We start from the raw sequence: 19,135 nt of genomic DNA, 5'->3' as shown, positions 1-19,135 counted from the left end.
AAACACTATAGACAAGAGAAAAAAAAACTGCCAAGTAATGGCGCAGGTGTCAGTGGCTGGTACTATCTTATCGGTGACTCAAAGCCTGGCCGACATCGCCCCTCGCCGGAAACGAAAAAAAATCGCCTTGACCGGGTCAATCTCCCCCAGACTTCGGGATTAGTCAATCTCTCCTTCCTTCCTCCCATTGACTCCAATTGATCTTCCACTCATCAAGAGTATCATCTGCCCGTCATGTGTGGAATCTTCGCGTGTCACCAGTGCGTTATCACTCTAAATCCCATCCCACTTTCCTAACCCCCACTATGTCTTTTGATCCCCGGCACGCGATGGTGGGTTGAGTCATTGCTAACTTGAGTCTCAACAGCCACCCCGATGTGCAAAAGTTCAAGCCGCAGGCCTTGCGCATGGCCAAGGCGTAAGTTACTCTATCATTCTCTGCATTTGTTGCTCAATTGAGGGCCTGTCACTAATCGCGAATCCTCAGTGTGCGCCACCGTGGTCCCGATTGGAGTGAGTCACCGGATGGATTGGAGCTCGATTATACGTATTGGGATTTAGGATATTGACTGGATATTATTTGACAGGCGGAAACTTCTGCTCTCAGAGCACCAGTGAGTCGATCCACGTTGAACGAGTTGTCGTGGTGGTATGAATGTTGGCGCTAATCTTGTCGTCTAGTCCTCGCTCACGAACGTTTGAGTATTGTCGGTGTCGGTATGTCACAATCTTTTTCAGATCAAGACAAGCTTGTTTCTCGCAATGCATTTTCTCATGTTCCTCCCAGACTCCGGTGCTCAGCCCCTTGTCAACGACGATGAGACCCTTGCCCTCGCCGTCAACGGTGAGATTTACAACCACCGCATTCTGCGCAAAGCCCTGAAGACCAAGTACAACTTCAAGACTCACTCCGACTGTGAGGTCATCATTCCCTTGGTATGTGACTATGGAGCTCGTTAGTTACGCAAGAATCATGTCTGATAACCCTACCTTCAGTATATGGAGCACGGTCTCGATGCCCCCAAGCACCTCGACGGCATGTTCTCCTGGGTTCTCTGGGACAAGAAGCTTGACCGTGTCATTGCTGCCCGTGACCCCATCGGTATCACCAGCTTCTACCTCGGCCGCTCTTCCTCCACCCCCGGTGCTGTCTACTTCGCCTCCGAGCTTAAGTGTCTGCACCCGGTTTGCGACGACATCATCGCTTTCCCTCCCGGTCATGTCTATGACTCCAGCACCGATAAGATGACTCGCTACTTCGAGCCCAAGTGGTGGGACCCCACCAACGTCCCCTCCACCCCCGTTGACCTGATGGCTATCCGCCACACTCTGGAGAAGTCTGTTCGCAAGCGTCTGATGGCCGAGGTCCCTTACGGTGTCCTGCTGTCCGGTGGTCTTGACTCCAGTCTGGTTGCCGCCATTGCCCAGCGTGAGACTCTCCGCATGCAGGAGGCTGCCCGCGCTGCCGCCAAGTCCGAGGCTGCATCTTCGGATCTGGTCGGTATTGACGACGAGAACGATTTGTCCACTGTCACCACTTTCCAGCAATTGCACTCCTTCTCTATTGGTTTGCCCGGTGCTCCCGATACCGAGGCCGCCCTGGAGGTCGCCAAGTTCCTCGGCACCAAGCACCACGCCTTCACTTTCACCATTGAGGATGGCCTGAACGCCCTTGCTGATGTTATCTACCACCTCGAGACCTACGATGTGACCACCATCCGTGCCTCTACCCCCATGTACTTGCTGTCCCGCAAGATCAAGGCTATGGGCGTCAAGATGGTTCTGAGTGGTGAGGGTAGTGACGAGATCTTCGGTGGTTACCTCTACTTCCACGCTGCTCCTAACCGTGAGGAGTTCCACAAGGAGACTGTTCGCCGTGTGAAGAACCTGCACTTGGCTGACTGCCTGCGTGCTAACAAGTCCACCTCTGCCTGGGGTCTTGAGGCCCGTGTGCCCTTCCTTGACAAGGAGTTCCTGGAGACCTGCATGGCTGTGGACCCCAAGGACAAGATGATCACCCCGGGCCACATTGAGAAGTACATCCTGCGCAAGGCCTTTGATACCACCGACGAGCCCGATAACACTCCCTACCTTCCCGATAAGATTCTGTGGCGCCAGAAGGAGCAGTTCTCTGACGGTGTTGGATACGGGTGGATTGACGGCCTGAAGGACACTGCCGAGCTGATGGTCACCGACGAGATGATGAAGAACCCCAAGCCCGAGTGGGGTACCGACATTCCCGACACTAAGGAGGCGTATGTTGCCCCGCATGTTCTCACAAAATTAAAATCAACTGACATGATTTTTTTCATAGTTACTGGTACCGCACCATGTTCGATGAGCAGTTCCCACCCTACTGTGCGGGTACCGTTGAGCGGTGGACCCCTACCTGGTCGAAGCAGACTGACCCCTCCGGCCGGTAAGTCGAAATCATGGAGAAATGATGTGATCTGGTTGAATACTAATCCGCTCTATAGGGCAATTGGCACCCACAACCAGAAGTACACGCACGTTGCGTAAAGTAGTTTTTTCTTTTATAAAAAGTGAAGATTTCGAACCACGACTCTATTTAGATATTCCAAATAGAAATGGATGTATATACCCTCAGGGCCTACGTTTCCCCCGTAAATCGAGTAAAGTGCAATGATCGGAGCTCTGCTATTACATAATCACTAGCACGGCGGATTCGCCCGGCAACCGAGCACCAACCAATCAATCACGGGACGCTCAGCGGGTGCCCCTTCTCCCAACACATCACAACCCGCCAAACTCCCTTTCCTCTTCTTCATCCCCCGAGTAACTTCTCTCGTCACACATATTCATCATGTCTGCTCCCGCTGCTTTCTCTGACATCGCCAAGGCGGCCAATGATGTACGATGCTTTATGGAACTGAAATATTCCCTCCCGCAAAGAATGGATAGCTGATACCACCTCCAATAGCTCCTGAACAAGGACTTCTACCACGCCAGCCCGGGTTCGTCTGGTCCTTTTCATCCACAAAACGTCCACTAACAAGCTTCTAGCCAACCTTGAGGTTAAGTCCAAGGCCCCCAACGGTGTCACCTTCACCGTTAAGGGCAAGTCCGCCCACGAGGGTTCCATCGCTGGCCAGGTAGGTTTTTTCCGGCCTTTTCTTATCCGCGGAGAAGGTCCAATTATTGCAAAAAGCAGCAACAGCTTGCTAACATCAGATTCCATTATAGCTTGAGGCCAAGTATGTCGATGCGCCTACTGGTAAAGCCCCCACTCGTCGCAAACCACCTGATTCCGGCGTGCGCGAAGGTCGGCCCATGACGTTTTACATATCTTCATCGGGCAATCTCGCGTCACGCCGGGTGTTCTTTTTTATTTTAACAAACACTGCCAAGCACACAATCAAGCTAATGATTCGTCCCTGCCCAGGCCTCACCCTCACCCAGGCTTGGACCACCGCCAACGCCCTCGACACCAAGCTCGAGCTGGACAACAACATCGCCAAGGGCCTCAAGGCTGAGATCCTGACCCAGTACCAGCCCGCTAAGCAGTCCAAGGGTGCCAAGCTCAACCTGTACTTCAAGCAGCCCAACCTGCACGCCCGTGCCTTCTTCGACCTGCTGAACGGCCCCACTGCCAACCTCGACGCCGTTCTCGGCCACGAGGGCTTCCTCGTCGGTGCTGAGGGTGGCTACGACGTCAACAAGGCTGCCATCACCAAGTACTCCGCTGCCGTCGGTTACAGCGTTCCCCAGTACTCCGCTGCTATCACTGCCAGCAACAACCTGTCCCTCTTCTCCGCCAGCTACTACCACCGCGTCAACGCTCAGGTCGAGGCCGGTGCCAAGGCTTCCTGGGACTCCAACTCCGGCAACGCTGTCGGCCTTGAGGTTGCCAGCAAGTACCGCCTGGACCCCTCTTCCTTCGCCAAGGTACGTTATATTCCCGGTTCTGATTTTAACCGTGCAATGTCAAACTTACCACTTCTTTCTGTTACAGGCCAAGATCAACGACCGTGGTGTTGCCGCTCTGGCTTACAACGTCCTGCTCCGCCCCGGTGTCACCCTCGGTCTCGGTGCCTCTTTCGATACCCAGAACCTGAACCAGGCTGCCCACAAGGTTGGCGCCAGCTTCACTTTCGAGGCTTAAGTGTTCTACCCCTAACCTAACCTGAGAGTATCATGCTATCAGGCCAGTTTGTAATTCTTTGTTTCTGTTGATCATGTTTCCCAAAAGGCTATGTGGTGGAGAAACAAAGGTCTATGAACTGTTGGCTTTTTCCTCCAGATAATCTGTGTGCAATAGTTGTTTTCTGTTCACACTTTGTATATCAAATTTAAATTCCTTTTGTTTGATGGATTTTTGATCTTCTCTCGAGACAATAGATATAAAGAGGACTTGAGAATGCATCTACATCATACAACCAGTGTATACCAGTATCCATTTCCAATCAAGACCCTCTCCCCTCCTTCCTTCGCGTCCCATCACTAGGCGCAGAAGTAGGCGGAATAGGCAAAGGATTCGAAAAGAACCCCCCAATAGCAATCAAAACCCCAAAGATCCCACAAACAATAAAGAACTCACTCGCCTGAAAGTTCCCACTAGCCATGACAGCACCATGTTCCTTAAAAGCCTGTTGTCTGGCCTTCCTCCTCCGCTCAACCCGCCTTTTATCCTCAGCACTCTGCGTCTTAAAATGCGCCCGCGCATTGAAATGACCCAAAGGATTCCTATAAATAAACCCCATCGGATCCTCAGGATCATCCTCCTTCTTCCTCCCCCCAAATTCATCCCCAGATCCACCTGTATAGGCCCCCTCGCTCCCCGTTCGCCCCGTAGCTCCATAACCACCCTGCTGGTAGAAACTAGGCGGTGGACCATGGAATGTTCCACGTCGTTTACTTAGACCGCTAGCGGGTCTTGAGCCGGCATAACTTCCGCCTTTGTTTGGGTGTGAGGTATGACTGCTGTGGCTTCCATGGGGCACGCCATGTCCATGTCCATGTCCATGCTGTTGTGCGTGGAAGCCGTTATCGCGGTCGTAGATTGCGCGTTTGGAGGCGTGGCCTAGGATGTTGTAGGCTGCTGAGATTCGGGCGAAGCGTTGGCCTGCTTCTGGGTCTTTGCGGTTACGGTCCGGATGGTGTTTGAGGGATAGAGCGTAGAATTTCCTAGGGTCGTTAGTGGTTGTTTGAGCTTGGTTTGGAAGGGTGGTTACTTTTTGATCTCGGCTGCCGAGGCACTTATTGGGAGGCCGAGGGTTTCGTAGTGGTTTTGTTCTTGGGCGTATGTTGGTGATGTTGAGATGAAGAAGCGGAAGATTATTCTGCTTTGTGGAAGTTTGTGGGGGTTTTGTGGTTGTGGGCGCTTGGTCGTGTGCGTGAATACGGAGCTGCTATGGCGCGTGCGGAGATGAGGAGATGCGCGGCTTGGGTGGGGGGTTGATAAAAGGAGGATTGTTGATCGAGGGGGAGGCATTGCTGCTAATGTGAGATGTTGGTGTTGGTTACATCAAAGGTAGGGAAAATAGCGCGGGGGAGTTGGGAGAGGTTAGGTGGAGAGGAAGAAGGTTGAGGTGAGAAAGCCGGGTGGCGTCATCGGGGACAAGGGTTGATCCCGAGCACCATCGGCACGTTTGTTACATGGGTTCATTTCGAAATCATGAGGGAAGCATATCTATTAATCTGGAATAATCCGGAATCACCTCACTGCTTCTCTCTATTAATCATTCTGTTTAATTGAAAAGAGCATGTATACTAGGGAACTTCTTTGCAGCTGTTACTCGTGAGCTGATGATCAGATTAGATAACAGTCCATTTCGCTATAGACATCGTGTTCCCCTCCCCCCACTTGTCCAGCCCCTCACGTACGGAAAGATCCTAGCTTCACTACCTCTGAGCATCACTAGAGAGATGCCATATCGCCGGCACACTCTGCTAGGTAATATACTGTCTCAAAGGCTCATGATGATGAAGCGGATTCACAGTGCTTTTTATTTGCTCCAAAGTGATCTTTATCTTGTCAAGGCAGAGTCTTGATACGGTACGACCCGAATTTGAGCAACTAGCTATACGCTTGTTTTCCTTGTACCTTCCAAGGTGGAGAGGCCAAAAGGTTGTGTAGGCTATGGTATCGAATTTATGCTATGCGAAGCCAAGCTGGGAGCTCTGTTGTCTATCCCTCTCCCCTCCAGCTTTCTACCTCTTCTCCCTTATCCCTCCCATGGACAGCATTTTGAAAGCCAAGCCAATTGAACGAGCCACTATATCATCTATCAAACGAACTGATACTGATGCTTGCCGGGAACCTGAGGTCAGTCGGTGATCTCAATGCTCTAATTCAAACTAACACAGACCTTTGCAAATTGCTTGACCCCCTTTCCCTATATTCGCGATGTCGCATCTTATCAACCATTGGCAATAATTTGGGCGGCTGATCACGGAAATGAGAATACAGCTCGAAAATCACTGCAAGCAGGATCCGAGTTTGGCTACTACTCTTCAAACGCCGTTGTGTTTGGCGGTGGAAATGGTAACGATGCAGTCTTCAAGTATGTCTCGCTTATTTTGACACTGCTGACCTAAATGAGGAAGCTCTGATGGTGAAAAGCCACTGCTTTGTGCGGCAAAATGGGAATACGAAGCGGTGGTCAGGCAACTACTTCTAACCAGTAGACTCGACGTCAACTTTGGTTGTCGGGGATACACACCATTTTTATATGCGGCATGGAACGGTAATGAAGTATTTGTGAATCTTCTTCTCTGTGCGAATGGTGAATTTGAATTTCGCTCATTCCGAGGGCACACAGCCATGTTTAGCAGCAGAGTCAGGCGATAAGTCGGTGGTCAAACTTCTGATCACAGCAGGTGTCATTTTAGGCTATCAATAGCATAGGCTATGGCTGATTTTAGGAGCAGCACGACTCTGTATGAAACAGCGGTTAAGATACTGCTCGCCACAGGTGGAGTTAACCCAAACACTACGAACAGCGAGCGCGAAACACCACTATCTTTGGCAAGATAGAATCGCCGTAACGCAGTGATTAACCTCCTAGAGATACATAGGCACCTAGATAATTAATCTCACAAGCGACTTATATTTAGCAGCTACTTCTGCGTTGGAGGAAAGGGGAGCTGAACCTGTGCGGTGATAATTTACTATTATGAGTATTCTACATTGCAGCCCTCTTGCCTGTCGCAAACCCAGACAATTATAGTTGTACAATGTTTTAATGATGAGAAAATAATACAAAAAGGCAATCAATCTACAAATACCGAGTCAAAGTGGATGTTCCTGGAAAATCCGATCTATAACATCTACCGGATTAGATGTTCAACGTGGGTTTGCGCACACGAGCACTTGAAAACCCGTTTACAACGAGAGGGAGCGAATAGACGAAGTATTACATTTATCAAAAGGCAGATCATTTAATTAAACGGAGCGAAAGGGAACTAAATCTTTCGTGGAACGTGTTCTCCAATGAATTTTCATTGTTTGGAAACCCGCCACTTCTTATACAAGCGTATCTTATCGTAGCAAATTCTTCCCCGAATTCCGAATTTGTTCCCCTCTCTTCCTCCACTCTACCACACCTCTCTATACATCACCATGGCGGCTCAGGCGACTGAAAAGCTGCAAGATCTGGCCCGTAAGTTTTGGTTTTTGCCAAATCCGAAGCCTCGAAACTAACGAGAGTTTAGTGGACGGCCAGAACGGCACCCCGGCCGATACCCCCGCAGCCGGCCAAGCCGCCGAAGCGGAGGACGACTCTGACGACGACCAAGAAGAAGGCGCCCCAGAGGCTGGAGCTGCTGGAGGTTAGTTTTCTCTGTGCTATTATTTTAAAAATGGCTCCTTAGTCTCATAGCCCGCCTTTGACAATGGCTGGGAAATGACCATTACTGACTATGCACTGTACAGCCGCCAAAAAGAAGAAGAAGCGCAAGTCCAAGAAGAAGAAGAAGGGCGGTGCCAAGGTCCAGAGTGAGCCGCCCCGTGTACCTGTTGCAAACCTCTTCCCCAACGGCCAATTCCCCGAGGGTGAGATTGTCGAATACCTGAACGACAATGCCTACCGCACCACCAACGAAGAGAAGCGCTACCTCGATCGCATGAACAACGACTTCCTCCAGGAGTACCGCCAAGGTGCCGAGATTCACCGTCAAGTTCGCCAATATGCGCAGAAGAACATCAGACCTGGCCAGACCTTGACAGAGATCGCGGAGGGTATTGAAGACTCTGTTCGCGCCTTGACCGGTCATTCAGGTCTCGAGGAAGGTGACAACCTTAAGGGTGGTATGGGTTTCCCTTGCGGTTTGAGCATTAACCACTGTGCTGCCCACTATACCCCCAACGCGGGCAACAAGATGGTCCTCCAGCAGGGCGATGTCATGAAGGTTGATTTTGGCGCTCATCTCAATGGTCGCATTGTGGACAGTGCCTTCACCATGACCTTTGACCCTGTATATGACCCACTTTTGGAGGCTGTCAAGGACGCCACCAACACTGGTATTCGGGTTCGTTCGTCCACATAGAAAGTCATCTGATCGAAACTGACTCGTTTTATAGGAAGCTGGTATTGATGTCCGCATGAGTGACATTGGTGCTGCCATTCAGGAAGCCATGGAAAGCTACGAAGTTGAGCTCAATGGTACCATGTACCCGGTCAAGTGTATTCGCAACCTGAACGGCCACAACATTGAGCAGCACGTCATCCACGGAGGCAAGAGCGTGCCTATTGTTAAGGGTACCGACCAGACTAAGATGGAGGAGGGTGAGACATTTGCCATTGAGACTTTCGGCAGTACCGGAAAGGGTTACGTCCGCGAAGAGGTATTTTCATCACTACTGTTGACCTGAGTTGCATCAAGTACTGACTTCACTAGATGGAATGCTCCCACTACGCTCTCGCAGCCGATGCCCCTAACGTTCCTCTCCGTCTCTCGTCGGCCAAGAACCTCTTGAATGTCATCAACAAGAACTTTGGCACCCTGCCCTTCTGCCGTCGTTATTTGGACCGATTAGGCCAGGATAAATATCTCCTCGGGGTATGTCTTTCACTGTCAATTGAAGTATACTGTCAAGCTAACAAATTTCTAGTTGAACAACCTGGTCTCGGCCGGAATTGTGCAGGATTACCCACCTCTCTGCGATATCAAGGGTTCCTACACCGCCCAATTTGAACATGTGAGTTCTCTATCAACACCTGGATTATTTGACCTTTAACTGACTCCATCACAGACTATCCTTCTCCGGCCGAACGTCAAGGAGGTCATTAGCCGTGGCGATGACTACTGATTTGCTAAGTTATGTTATAAGCAATCCCAAAATAGTAAATGAAGTACAGCAATGTAAAAGACTTCAGCAAATAATATGCATTGTAGATCATATCATGCCAAGCCTCATCAAGTAATGGACCATCCAGGTCTCCCGTGTCGCCCCACGTGGAATCGAGCCACTTCCGCCTTTTTTAATCCGCATTTCTTTCCATGTCGACACTTCTCGACTCACACACTTTTCAACATGTCTGTCGTTGAAACCACGCCTCACCTCCGGGTGTCGGCGAAGAAGTCACAACCCGCAGGCCAGACCGCCTCCCCACGAATTCCACCACCGGTCGACTCCACCGTAGAGGACAAGTTCTTCTGGACCTACACTGAAGAACCTCACCGGTCAAGACGACAGGCAATTATCAAAGCCCATCCGGAGGTATGTGAACCGTCCATTTCGTGTTGTGGTGCAGGACCGCTGGTTCGCTGGTTCCTGGATTCGGGAATCCGGGCCACGGTTGAAGTCGAAGCTACATTGTCCGCCAGGGCACGCCACTGAACTACCTGGAATTACTTGCTAACCTCTTTCATTAACTAGGTTACCAAGCTCTGTGGTCCTGAGCCTCTTACAAAATATGTCGTCCTCGGCGTCGTCTCCCTACAACTCACCTGCGCATACCTCCTCCGGAATACATCCATGCTTGACTGGAAGTTCCTGGCTACAGCCTACGTGATCGGAGCCACGTCAAACCAGAACCTGTTCCTCGCCATTCATGAGATCTCCCATAACCTGGCTTTCCGGTCCCCAATGGCCAACCGCATGCTTGCCATCTTCGCGAACCTCCCTATCGGATTGCCCTACAGTGCGGCATTCAGGGTATGTCCCTGCCCATGACCAATTGCTCGGCATAGCCAGCAATAAACAACCAAAGAGTCAATTAACTAACTTCCATGACAGCCCTACCACCTAACCCACCACAAATCTCTCGGCGTAACAGGTCTCGACACAGACCTTCCAACTGCATTCGAAGCCTTCGTCCTCAACTCAGTCCTAGGCAAGACTTTCTTCTGCACTTTCCAGATCCTCTTCTACGCCGTCCGCCCGATGTTCATCTACAGTCCGCCCTTCACCTACATCCACCTCATAAACCTTGTCATCCAGCTCTCCTTCGACTACTGTCTGGCCCAGATCAGCGGTTCCTGGACACCAGTCTTCTACTTCTTAGCCTCGGCCTTCCTAGCCGGATCACTCCACCCGTGCGCAGGCCACTTCATCGCCGAGCACTACTTCTTCTCACAAGTCAAGACGGGCGGCACAGAGTCACTGGCCGAGTTAAAGACTAAGCCGGCTACGAAGACCAAGAGTCCTCACCCGTTGGATGAACTTGCTCCTCCGGAGACGTACTCGTACTACGGTCCGCTCAATATCCTTACGTATAACGTGGGATTGCATAATGAGCACCATGATTTCCCGGCTATCCCTTGGACGAGGTTGTATAAGTTGAAGGAGATTGCATCGGAGTTCTATGATCCTTTGCCTTGTCATCGGAGCTGGGTTTGGGTTATTTGGACGTTCATTCTTGATGAGAATGTTGGTCTTTGGTGCCGGGTTAAGCGTGCTCAGGGAGGCCGTGTTGTTGGCGGTGGCGGAGAGAAGAAGACTGGCACTGGACGTGGGGGTGAGGGGATTTCTGCTGCGTCTGCGGGTCCGGACGGCGAAGAAGGTGATGGGTGGAAGGAGAGTGAGATTCAGTGTTAGATTTTAGGCTTTTCTTATGTTCGTATAGTTCATGGGATCGGTGTTTTTGATTACTCGGAGTAAATATCATGCACGGCATTGGTCAATTGCAATTGTCCAGGATTTATTTTTAGAAATTCCATATGATTTGTTCATGTGCAGGTTCCAGATCAACATCAAATGTAGTCTAGATTTAGGCCTAGAACTCTTGTCCACATGTATTCTTAACCAATCTATTTGAAATCTACTTGCATATCCATAATCTAGAAATAACATCTGCCGGAGAATAAGCTTAATTGCAAGAACATGAATTCTATCTTGCAGATCGAGCCAAGGTTTATTTCACAAAGGCGAAGAGTCAGACGCTCAGTCCGTTCATCATAACGTGATATTAGACAAGACAGGAAAGATAAGGAAGCAAAGAGGAGGGAAAAGAACGGGAGACACGGGGGATTCTCAATCCGGAACCGATAATCAAGACAGGGTGTGGAATAAAAGAAATATGAAACTCGAGGGGGATAGAGAAGCGAAGTTGACACAAGAAAAATGCTGATGCTAGAATCAAAGAAGCTGGCTCTTCAAGAGACACTCCAAAAAGTCAATAAGAAAGAAAAAGGGTGGAAGAGAGGAACTCGGGAGAATTGGGACATCGAGTCGTGATAGGCGTAAGCACGACAGAGCAAGCCTAGAAGAAGAAATAGGCAATCAAGAAACTGATCAGGCACAATGCAGCCACGACCTGCAGTGGCACACCAGTCGCGCCCTGTGTGTGTGTCTGTTGCATTGCTGCCGGGGCGGCTTTCTCGCCGCCACTCTTCCGCTGCCGCAAGCCCTGGTCTGCGAGTCGGTCCTTCAGTCTTTGGATTTGCGCATTCGCATCGGACAGCTGGGCCTTCAAGTCCTCGCTCGAGGGAAGGGAGTTAACAGCAGCGGCCTTAGTATTGGTAAAAGCATTATCGACAGGCGGAGATTCGGACTTGGGCTTTTCGGAGAATTCGGGGGCAGGAATGGGAGATCCTTGGTCGGCAGATGTCTTCTTGGGGGCAGGTGTTTCAAAGTTTGCCGCAGGAGAAGGATAGGACGGAGGCTCGTCGTCGACGTGCTAATTGTAGCGGTTAGTTTATGCGCTTAAGCAGAGGAGCAGTTCAAGGCATACCTCGTGCTTCACATCCGAGTCTGGGGCCAGCCATAGGACGCGAATCTTGCGCTCCACCACGGCGGACTTGGAAGCCTTTTCAAACTGTAACGGAAATGTCAGTAAGAGTACCGGGGTTCGAGAGATTTGCAAAACGAACAATCGACGTCACATTCGCGAACTCCATGTCCTTGGTGACTGCGACAGACTGAACCAAGAACTTGTCCTTGCACTTGGCATCGGCAGCCGGCTCCTCCTTCATAGCTTGCAGAAGAACTAATTCGGGCAAATTAGTTCGAGTTCATTATATCGAGGCCGCAGAGAAGATTCGAACCTTGAACATCGACCTGTTTGCCTGGCTCCACACGGCCGGAGTTGGGGCGCACACAATAGCTAGATAAGGGTCAGATCTCGAATATATAGACGAAAAGCCGAGAGTCGCAGCCGACGATAGTAGACACATACTGCTTGGGGGCGGTAGTCTTGACCTAGCGCACACAAAAGAGACCAGTTAGCTGAGTCCATGCCTAACAATGCCCGAGGGGATGAAGGCGCGCATACCTTGAAGACCAAAGGCTCGGCAGTGGTATTGCCCAGACGCAGGACCTGGCATACTTCCTGGTTAAAAGGACCTGTTTACAACAATTACAAACACTGCGATCAGTCTGAATGTCCTCCGATCTGCGGACTCGAGCGGCTGGGGAACTCACGCTTGAAGGAAAGCTCCTGGGGATCGATTTCAACGGACATGGTGGCTTGGCAGTGAGCAGCGCAGAGTATGTGAGATTTTGAAGGGGGCGGCAGCTTGGAATCCCACAAAAAGGGTGCGCTTGGATCGGAAAACGGCGTGGGGAGGTTATCAAGACAGGGAGCCGGGGCCCTCAGGAGTTGACGATTGTCTAATTCGGGATGCGCTGACTAATGGATCAGGTGATGGGCGATGACATCAACATGTATGCAGCAGGGTTCTAGATGTTGAGATGTAGGAAATTAAATTGCTAGAGAACCTTTGACAAGTGTGACATGGTGCCTCGGCGGGAGCCACCAATGGATTGTTCATGATTCCTCGGGTGTCATGAAGGCGTAAGTGCATGTGACGTGGTGGGGTTGGGCCATTTAAAGTAGAAACTATCAGAACTATCGGATCGATATCCACTCTTTCATACCTACCTCAAGGCGATTGGCAAAATCTGCCATTACATGGAACAAAAATGAGTTAAAGTAGCCTGAATTGTGAATTTATATATACTCAGTTAGGAAAAGCAATTGATGATAAGAATTAAGGTCTCGTTTTCCTGATCTATGATCTTCAAACGTAAACGAAGACAACGCCATGATATCACAAACACGAGGATAGTAGGCAGCGTCAACAAGATCTTGTTATTTTCCCCCACTATTCCCAGATCTAAATCCAACACCAACTCATGGCTCATTTCCTCTTGCTGCTCTTCTTGTTTTTTTCTTTTGTTTTGTTTTGCTGTCGGTAACGAGCTCTAGTATGCTCCGAGATTCCGAAAAATCAGATGGGCGCAAAATGCGAGTCTGTAAAGGAGAGCCTGCACAGTCTAAAGAAATAGCACATAGAGCTTGTTCCTTGTAAATAGAAAAATGTGGAACATTCAGCTTTCACAAAATCAGCACCGGTCTTCCACATAGTGGATTGAAGCTCACTCGTTTCCTCTCGCCGTAGAAACGTCATATAGCCATGTACATGCAAAATAAGGAATTATTCGCTTGGAGACTAGCTTCAAGCCAGAATCGTATCCCACGGGACTGGGTTTACTATCACCACTTGTATGAAAAAGATGCTCATCACAAGGCATCTTAATCTCACTGCCAAAAGAAATCCTCGAACGCAGATCAAATCACCAACCTGAAGATCCCGGGCAAACCCTATATTTCAGACGGGGAAATCCTCATGAAGAGCCATGTGGAAGCACTGGCTTGCTTAGCAAGATGAAGATGCGTGGACCTGTTCCTTTCTTGATTTACAGCACGGACCCACCAATCAATCCGTGGACCTTGATGGCCAGTCCAGATATACATAGTATGAAGATCAGCACCTTGACAATTACGTCGCTACAACCTGCCTTAAACTTCAATTCCCAGACTCGTTCAGTTACATATATGCCTGATCGACTTGCACAGTTGCACAGACTACAGTCTACAGTTCAACAGTGACATCGACCTTAAGATCAAGAAGCATATACACCAGAATGTCGTTCTTCAATTTTGTGAACTAGAACAGGTTCAATGCGGTCGAATATTGGGTACTCGAATGTGGACGACACAATCTCGTGAATTGTGCAGATGTGAGGTGGTTGACATGACAGTTGGGCCCCAAATCGCCAACTGGAGTGGGCCCGCACTTATCGCTCGCCGCCTTCACGATACGTCACCCGCAAGCTCAACTGCTCCCACCTTCACCGATTACCTTTCCTATCACCCTCGTCCACCATCTGTTCGGCTCCATAATACCGCACCGTGCTTCATTACCCGAGCCTTTCATCACGATCGTAACTCTTCCGCCCTTGTATTTCCCTGCCATCAATCATGGCGTCGGACCTCGATCAGCTCATTGAGATGGGCTTCGACAAGGAACGCGCAGAGCTAGCAGTGTCCAAGAGCGGTGGCCGTAAGTCATCATCACCTGAAATCTTTGTGTTAACCTAAATAACACATTGGGCAGTGCAAGGTGCTCTGGAATGGCTCGAGACAAATCAAGACAAATCCTTAGAGGAGATCAAGGCGGCACAATCACAGGAAGCAGAGGACGAGGAAGGCCCTGCGCTGAAGCCAGGCGAGGAGGCCCGTAGCTTGGTCTGCAACGAGTGTGGCAAGAAGTTCCGGAGCCACGCGCAGGCCGAGTTCCACGCATCCAAGTCTGAGCATGTGGACTTTTCCGAGTCAACCGAGGAGATCGCGCCATTAACAGAGGAGCAGAAGAAGCAGCGTCTCGATGAGTTGAGGGAAAGACTGGCAGAGAAAAGGTCGGCGCAAACACTGCAGGATAAGGCAGACCAAAAGCGAAATGAAGTACATATCCCGCTATTAATCTGTGTGAGCCAATTTCTGACTATACCTCCCCAGGAAATCCGGAGAAAGAGCACCAAAGAGAGCCAAGATGCGAAAGAAGACTTGAAGCGAAAACAAGCATTGAAAGACGCAGCTGCAAACAAGAGAGAGAAGGCGGAGGAAATCGAAGCTAAGAAGCGCATCAGGGCGAAGATCGCGGCGGACAAGGAGGAACGACGATTGAAGGCCGAGCGTGAGCGCGCTGAACGTGCAGGCGTGGCTCCGCCTCCGCAGCCTGCTGCTGCCCCAGTGCCTACAGCGTCCGGTCCGACTACTTCAAAGCCTGCATCTGCTTACACCGAGACTCGTCTGCGCTTCCAGACTCCTGCCGGAAACATTATGAAGACCCTTCCTGTCACCACGACTCTGTTCGAGGTCGCTGCAGCTTTGAAATCGGAGGACGGCATTGAGGTTCAGAGCTTCACTCAGAACTTCCCCCGGAAGGTTTACAATGCCGAGTTCTTTGGAGAGACATTGAAGGAACTAGGACTTACGCCAAGTGCCAGCTTGGTTGTTCAATGATTCAGTCTCAACCCCGCCGAGGACCCTGAGCACATTGCTTTGCAAGTATGAGAAACGACATGGCTTCATACACAACCTTTTGTAACTGAGCAAGCGGCTGATTTATTCATGAATTGAATAATTTATTATAATGGCTGGCCATAAAATCAATCATCCGTAATTGTAACGTACATAATAACCGCTGCCTCAGCGCGACAATTCTTTCGTTAATGAGCATCCTAGCATTGATCGGTGTGAGGCCGTTATCACCACGTGATAGCGTGAGGCCCGCGTGTTGATGAGACGCGCTTTACACGTCCCCCTCCACGTCAAACAACAACACTTCCCATCGCCATATTATGCCAGCGTAAGAGAACCCCAGCGATCAACTCACGGACGTACGAACACCCGCATATACGATGACTGATCTTCTTCCCTCCAGTGTTGGCGACCAGCATCGCGGCGGACCCGCAATCATCGGGATGCCCAACAATTCGAGTGCCTCCACGGCAAACCCCTTTGAAGAGCCCCAGCGACGGATAAGCGAATATACAGCATCTGAAATCGCCACCTTGCAATCACGCCTTGATAGGCAGTTGGGACCAGAATACATCTCAGCACGACCCGGTGCTGGAGGGCAGAAAGTGCACTATCTATCGGCAGATAAATGCATCAATCTCGCCAATGAGGTCTTTGGATTCAATGGCTGGTCCAGCTCCATTCAAAAAATTGACATTGATTTTGTTCGTTGCAAATCATTTGACTGCGTTCCAATGGCTCAACTAACAACTATCTTGCCTAGATCGAGGAGAACCAAAACACAGGCAAAATTACCCTTGGTCTATCAGTTATCGTCCGGGTGATACTGAGAGACGGCACATTTCACGAGGTAACGAGTCGCGATCTTCTGGATTCGCAAATCATTAACAATCTTAGGATATTGGCTACGGCCACATCGAGAACTGCAAGGGCAAAGCAGCAGCGTTCGAGAAAGCCAAGAAAGAAGGGACAACAGATGCATTGAAGCGTACACTGAGGACTTTCGGCAATGTTCTAGGCAACTGCGTCTATGACAAGGACTACCTTTCCAAGGTTACTAAAATCAGAGTCACATCGGTAAGACATTGTCGCGACTTTGGCTTTCTAGATCACTTGCTCATCATTATACAGAATAAATGGGATGTCAATGAGCTACATCGTCACCGTGACTTTGCGCCTGTCAAAAAAGAGCCTGTTCAACCAAAGCGGGTAGCTGAAGATGATGATTTGCCTCCGCCGCCCACCGTCGCGCCCGCAAGAAGCAGTAACTCAAGCAATGCGATTTTTGAAGGTGACGGCGAGTTCGGAAGTACGCATCATCCAAAAGAATTGGCTGATATCTTAGGCTAATGGTTTTAGGTGATTTATTCGATGAAGCCGATTTCGTGGTGTCTGCCTCGAATGGAAACCCCGACGAAATATCATTAGACCCAGAGCCGCCACGCCAACAACAACCACCCACGCCTATGAATCGCCCCATTCCTCCCCGAGGGCCACCAGCAGGGCGGTTCGACCAAAATGCCGTAACACCTTCAAAGCCAGAAAGATGGAATGGAGGAAACCCAGCTATAAGGCAGTCAATGCCACCGATGGCGCGCCCGAACCCAGCAACCGTGCAAGACCAGAGACGTCCGATGCCTGGACCCGGCCAGCTCAATAATGTGCACACCGCAAAGCCCGGAATGCCGCCTAAACCACAGTCCGGTCCTGGTCCCCAAATGCAAAACAATAACGCACAGGTGCCAATCAAGTCAGAACCTGGTCCTGGTTTCAACGACTCAAATCAGCCACCTGCTTCTCAATCGGTTGGATTCTACTCTGCTAGAGTGGCTGATACTCTGCGTGATAACCCAAATGCGGTCCCTCTTCCAGGAACTCAATTTGATCCACACGCAGAAAGCCCGTCTATTCGCAAAACTGCCGGTGTTGACCATACCAAGAGTGTTCCCATATCCAGGCCAATGCTCTCAACCGCCTCGCCAGTAGCCAATAACTCGCGGGACTATATTAATCCTGCAACCGATTTGCAGCGCAAGGTCGGTGCTCCAGGTGGACCACCTGGTGGCATGGGTAGTCCTCTATCTCGAGGCCCGTCAACATCATCATACCGTCCCTTAACCCGCCCAAACGTGGATGCCAGGAACAACCCCGCCGCCATGAACCGAGGAAGCGTGCCTCCCCAAAACAATACGAACGGGAAACGTCCCCCTTTAAATGATGTTACCAACGCTACTACATCTCCTGATGCGAATGCTGCCCCTGTTCCAATGGGCCAGAGTGACCCCAAGCGACCTCGAGTGTCTGATATTGCTCCTGGACAACAACAAGCACCCCAGGCCCCACAATAAATTTTTAAGTTCGTTTTCAAGTATTTGATCAAACATCAAGCTACATTAGCGGTTATCAATATGGTTTATATCCGGGGGTTCTTCATCTTCGTGTACGGCGCTGATTACATGTCTACCATGCTGGTAAAAGAAAGGGGCGTTTTCTTGCGGGAAGGAAAACGAAAGGTCTAGTTATGAACAGTCACTGTAAATCTCCTTTCATGACGTCCACTGGTGGACTTATGGATTAAATAGATACAACTTCATATCAAAGACAGACTTAGTGATCCAATCACCATTCCATTCTACTTTCGGGCTTATCAGTATCCATACAGTCGACAGCGAAAACGACATCCTACCAAACGACCAATACAAGTTTTCCTCGGATATTGATTGACTAATGGTGCTCCGCTCTCCGGAGTGTACATACCCGTCACTCAAATACCGGGAGGATCTACCACCTCCCGTAACCCCGTAAGATCGAGTAAGCGAATAGAGCGCACTTGACAGGCCTAGACTATTACAGAGCTCAGCTGAGTCGAAAGACCTCGGGACAAGAAGAGAGGCGGTCGGCGATTTCTCAAAGGTGGATTCCAAATTCAATACAAAGTGGACTATATCCACCAAGCCCTAACTAGAATCGTCAATTGAGCATCGCATTGGAGAACAGACGAACTCGGGGTCCACTATAATCTAGACTTGGCAAGGAACCGATCGATCAACCAGTCAATCATTGTGACAGGCAGAGATGATGACAATCCTGTGGCTTGTCTCTCCACTTAGCCCTATATAGGAACCATCCATGGACCCTACTCCCTAAGCCCTAACTAGAATTGTTCATAGATCTTCGCGCTGAAGAACGGACGAACTCGGGGCCCACTTTAACCTAACCTATAGGGTCTATCGATCGATCAGTTAACCATTGTCACGAGCAGAGATGATCGTAATTTTGGCTCTCCACCTGTCTCTGGGAATTATCTACAGTACAATAAGCACGATACGTCACGGACTAGACAGGTTTCTACAGAAGCCGACCCATCGAATATCAAGAATGATCGACAAATTCCTTGTGGGTAT

At 50.0% G+C, this 19,135-nt stretch overlaps 9 protein-coding genes across 9 annotated transcripts; 7 read left to right on the top strand and 2 right to left on the bottom strand.

The window, feature by feature from the left end:
- Positions 1-234: 234 nt before the first annotated feature.
- N7484_008594 (asparagine synthetase B) lies at positions 235-2,520 on the top strand (the record flags this gene model as incomplete). Its single annotated transcript, XM_057118981.1, has 9 exons — positions 235-260; positions 368-418; positions 488-547; positions 588-614; positions 682-717; positions 750-936; positions 997-2,255; positions 2,315-2,419; positions 2,478-2,520. The coding sequence occupies 9 exons, from the start codon at positions 235-237 to the stop codon at positions 2,518-2,520; spliced, it is 1,794 nt and encodes a 597-aa protein (XP_056968536.1).
- A 304-nt stretch (positions 2,521-2,824) lies between these two features.
- On the top strand, positions 2,825-4,123 carry N7484_008593 (porin; the record flags this gene model as incomplete). The annotated part of the gene is made up of 6 exons (XM_057118980.1): positions 2,825-2,872; positions 2,942-2,975; positions 3,025-3,113; positions 3,205-3,235; positions 3,404-3,906; positions 3,974-4,123. The coding sequence occupies 6 exons, from the start codon at positions 2,825-2,827 to the stop codon at positions 4,121-4,123; spliced, it is 855 nt and encodes a 284-aa protein (XP_056968535.1).
- A 301-nt stretch (positions 4,124-4,424) lies between these two features.
- N7484_008592 (uncharacterized protein) lies at positions 4,425-5,452 on the bottom strand (the record flags this gene model as incomplete). The annotated part of the gene is made up of 2 exons (XM_057118979.1): positions 4,425-5,145; positions 5,193-5,452. The coding sequence occupies 2 exons, from the start codon at positions 5,450-5,452 to the stop codon at positions 4,425-4,427; spliced, it is 981 nt and encodes a 326-aa protein (XP_056968534.1).
- A 744-nt stretch (positions 5,453-6,196) lies between these two features.
- On the top strand, positions 6,197-6,558 carry N7484_008591 (uncharacterized protein; the record flags this gene model as incomplete). Its single annotated transcript, XM_057118978.1, has 2 exons — positions 6,197-6,286; positions 6,328-6,558. 2 exons carry the CDS (start codon positions 6,197-6,199, stop codon positions 6,556-6,558), a joined length of 321 nt encoding a protein of 106 aa, XP_056968533.1.
- Positions 6,559-7,582: 1,024 nt separating this feature from the next.
- Positions 7,583-9,271, top strand: N7484_008590 (methionine aminopeptidase 2; the record flags this gene model as incomplete). The annotated part of the gene is made up of 7 exons (XM_057118977.1): positions 7,583-7,622; positions 7,675-7,791; positions 7,895-8,490; positions 8,543-8,806; positions 8,860-9,021; positions 9,074-9,160; positions 9,215-9,271. 7 exons carry the CDS (start codon positions 7,583-7,585, stop codon positions 9,269-9,271), a joined length of 1,323 nt encoding a protein of 440 aa, XP_056968532.1.
- Positions 9,272-9,496: 225 nt separating this feature from the next.
- On the top strand, positions 9,497-11,002 carry N7484_008589 (sphingolipid delta(4)-desaturase family protein; the record flags this gene model as incomplete). The annotated part of the gene is made up of 3 exons (XM_057118976.1): positions 9,497-9,682; positions 9,842-10,120; positions 10,202-11,002. 3 exons carry the CDS (start codon positions 9,497-9,499, stop codon positions 11,000-11,002), a joined length of 1,266 nt encoding a protein of 421 aa, XP_056968531.1.
- A 664-nt stretch (positions 11,003-11,666) lies between these two features.
- On the bottom strand, positions 11,667-12,866 carry N7484_008588 (uncharacterized protein; the record flags this gene model as incomplete). The annotated part of the gene is made up of 7 exons (XM_057118975.1): positions 11,667-12,083; positions 12,138-12,221; positions 12,277-12,392; positions 12,451-12,509; positions 12,582-12,604; positions 12,678-12,748; positions 12,827-12,866. The coding sequence occupies 7 exons, from the start codon at positions 12,864-12,866 to the stop codon at positions 11,667-11,669; spliced, it is 810 nt and encodes a 269-aa protein (XP_056968530.1).
- Positions 12,867-14,669: 1,803 nt separating this feature from the next.
- On the top strand, positions 14,670-15,713 carry N7484_008587 (UBA and UBX domain-containing protein; the record flags this gene model as incomplete). The annotated part of the gene is made up of 2 exons (XM_057118974.1): positions 14,670-14,751; positions 14,806-15,713. The coding sequence occupies 2 exons, from the start codon at positions 14,670-14,672 to the stop codon at positions 15,711-15,713; spliced, it is 990 nt and encodes a 329-aa protein (XP_056968529.1).
- A 398-nt stretch (positions 15,714-16,111) lies between these two features.
- Positions 16,112-18,079, top strand: N7484_008586 (RAD52 DNA repair protein RADC; the record flags this gene model as incomplete). The annotated part of the gene is made up of 5 exons (XM_057118973.1): positions 16,112-16,435; positions 16,495-16,581; positions 16,629-16,808; positions 16,863-17,040; positions 17,091-18,079. 5 exons carry the CDS (start codon positions 16,112-16,114, stop codon positions 18,077-18,079), a joined length of 1,758 nt encoding a protein of 585 aa, XP_056968528.1.
- Positions 18,080-19,135: the final 1,056 nt, after the last annotated feature.

The sequence above is a fragment of the Penicillium longicatenatum genome (genome assembly GCF_028827895.1).
Source record: "Penicillium longicatenatum strain IBT 33135 chromosome Unknown contig_6_segment0_segment0, whole genome shotgun sequence".
Lineage (NCBI taxonomy): Eukaryota > Fungi > Ascomycota > Eurotiomycetes > Eurotiales > Aspergillaceae > Penicillium > Penicillium longicatenatum.
The sequence above is the reverse complement of the archived record's forward strand: the minus strand, read 5'-3'. Positions and strand labels throughout refer to the sequence as shown.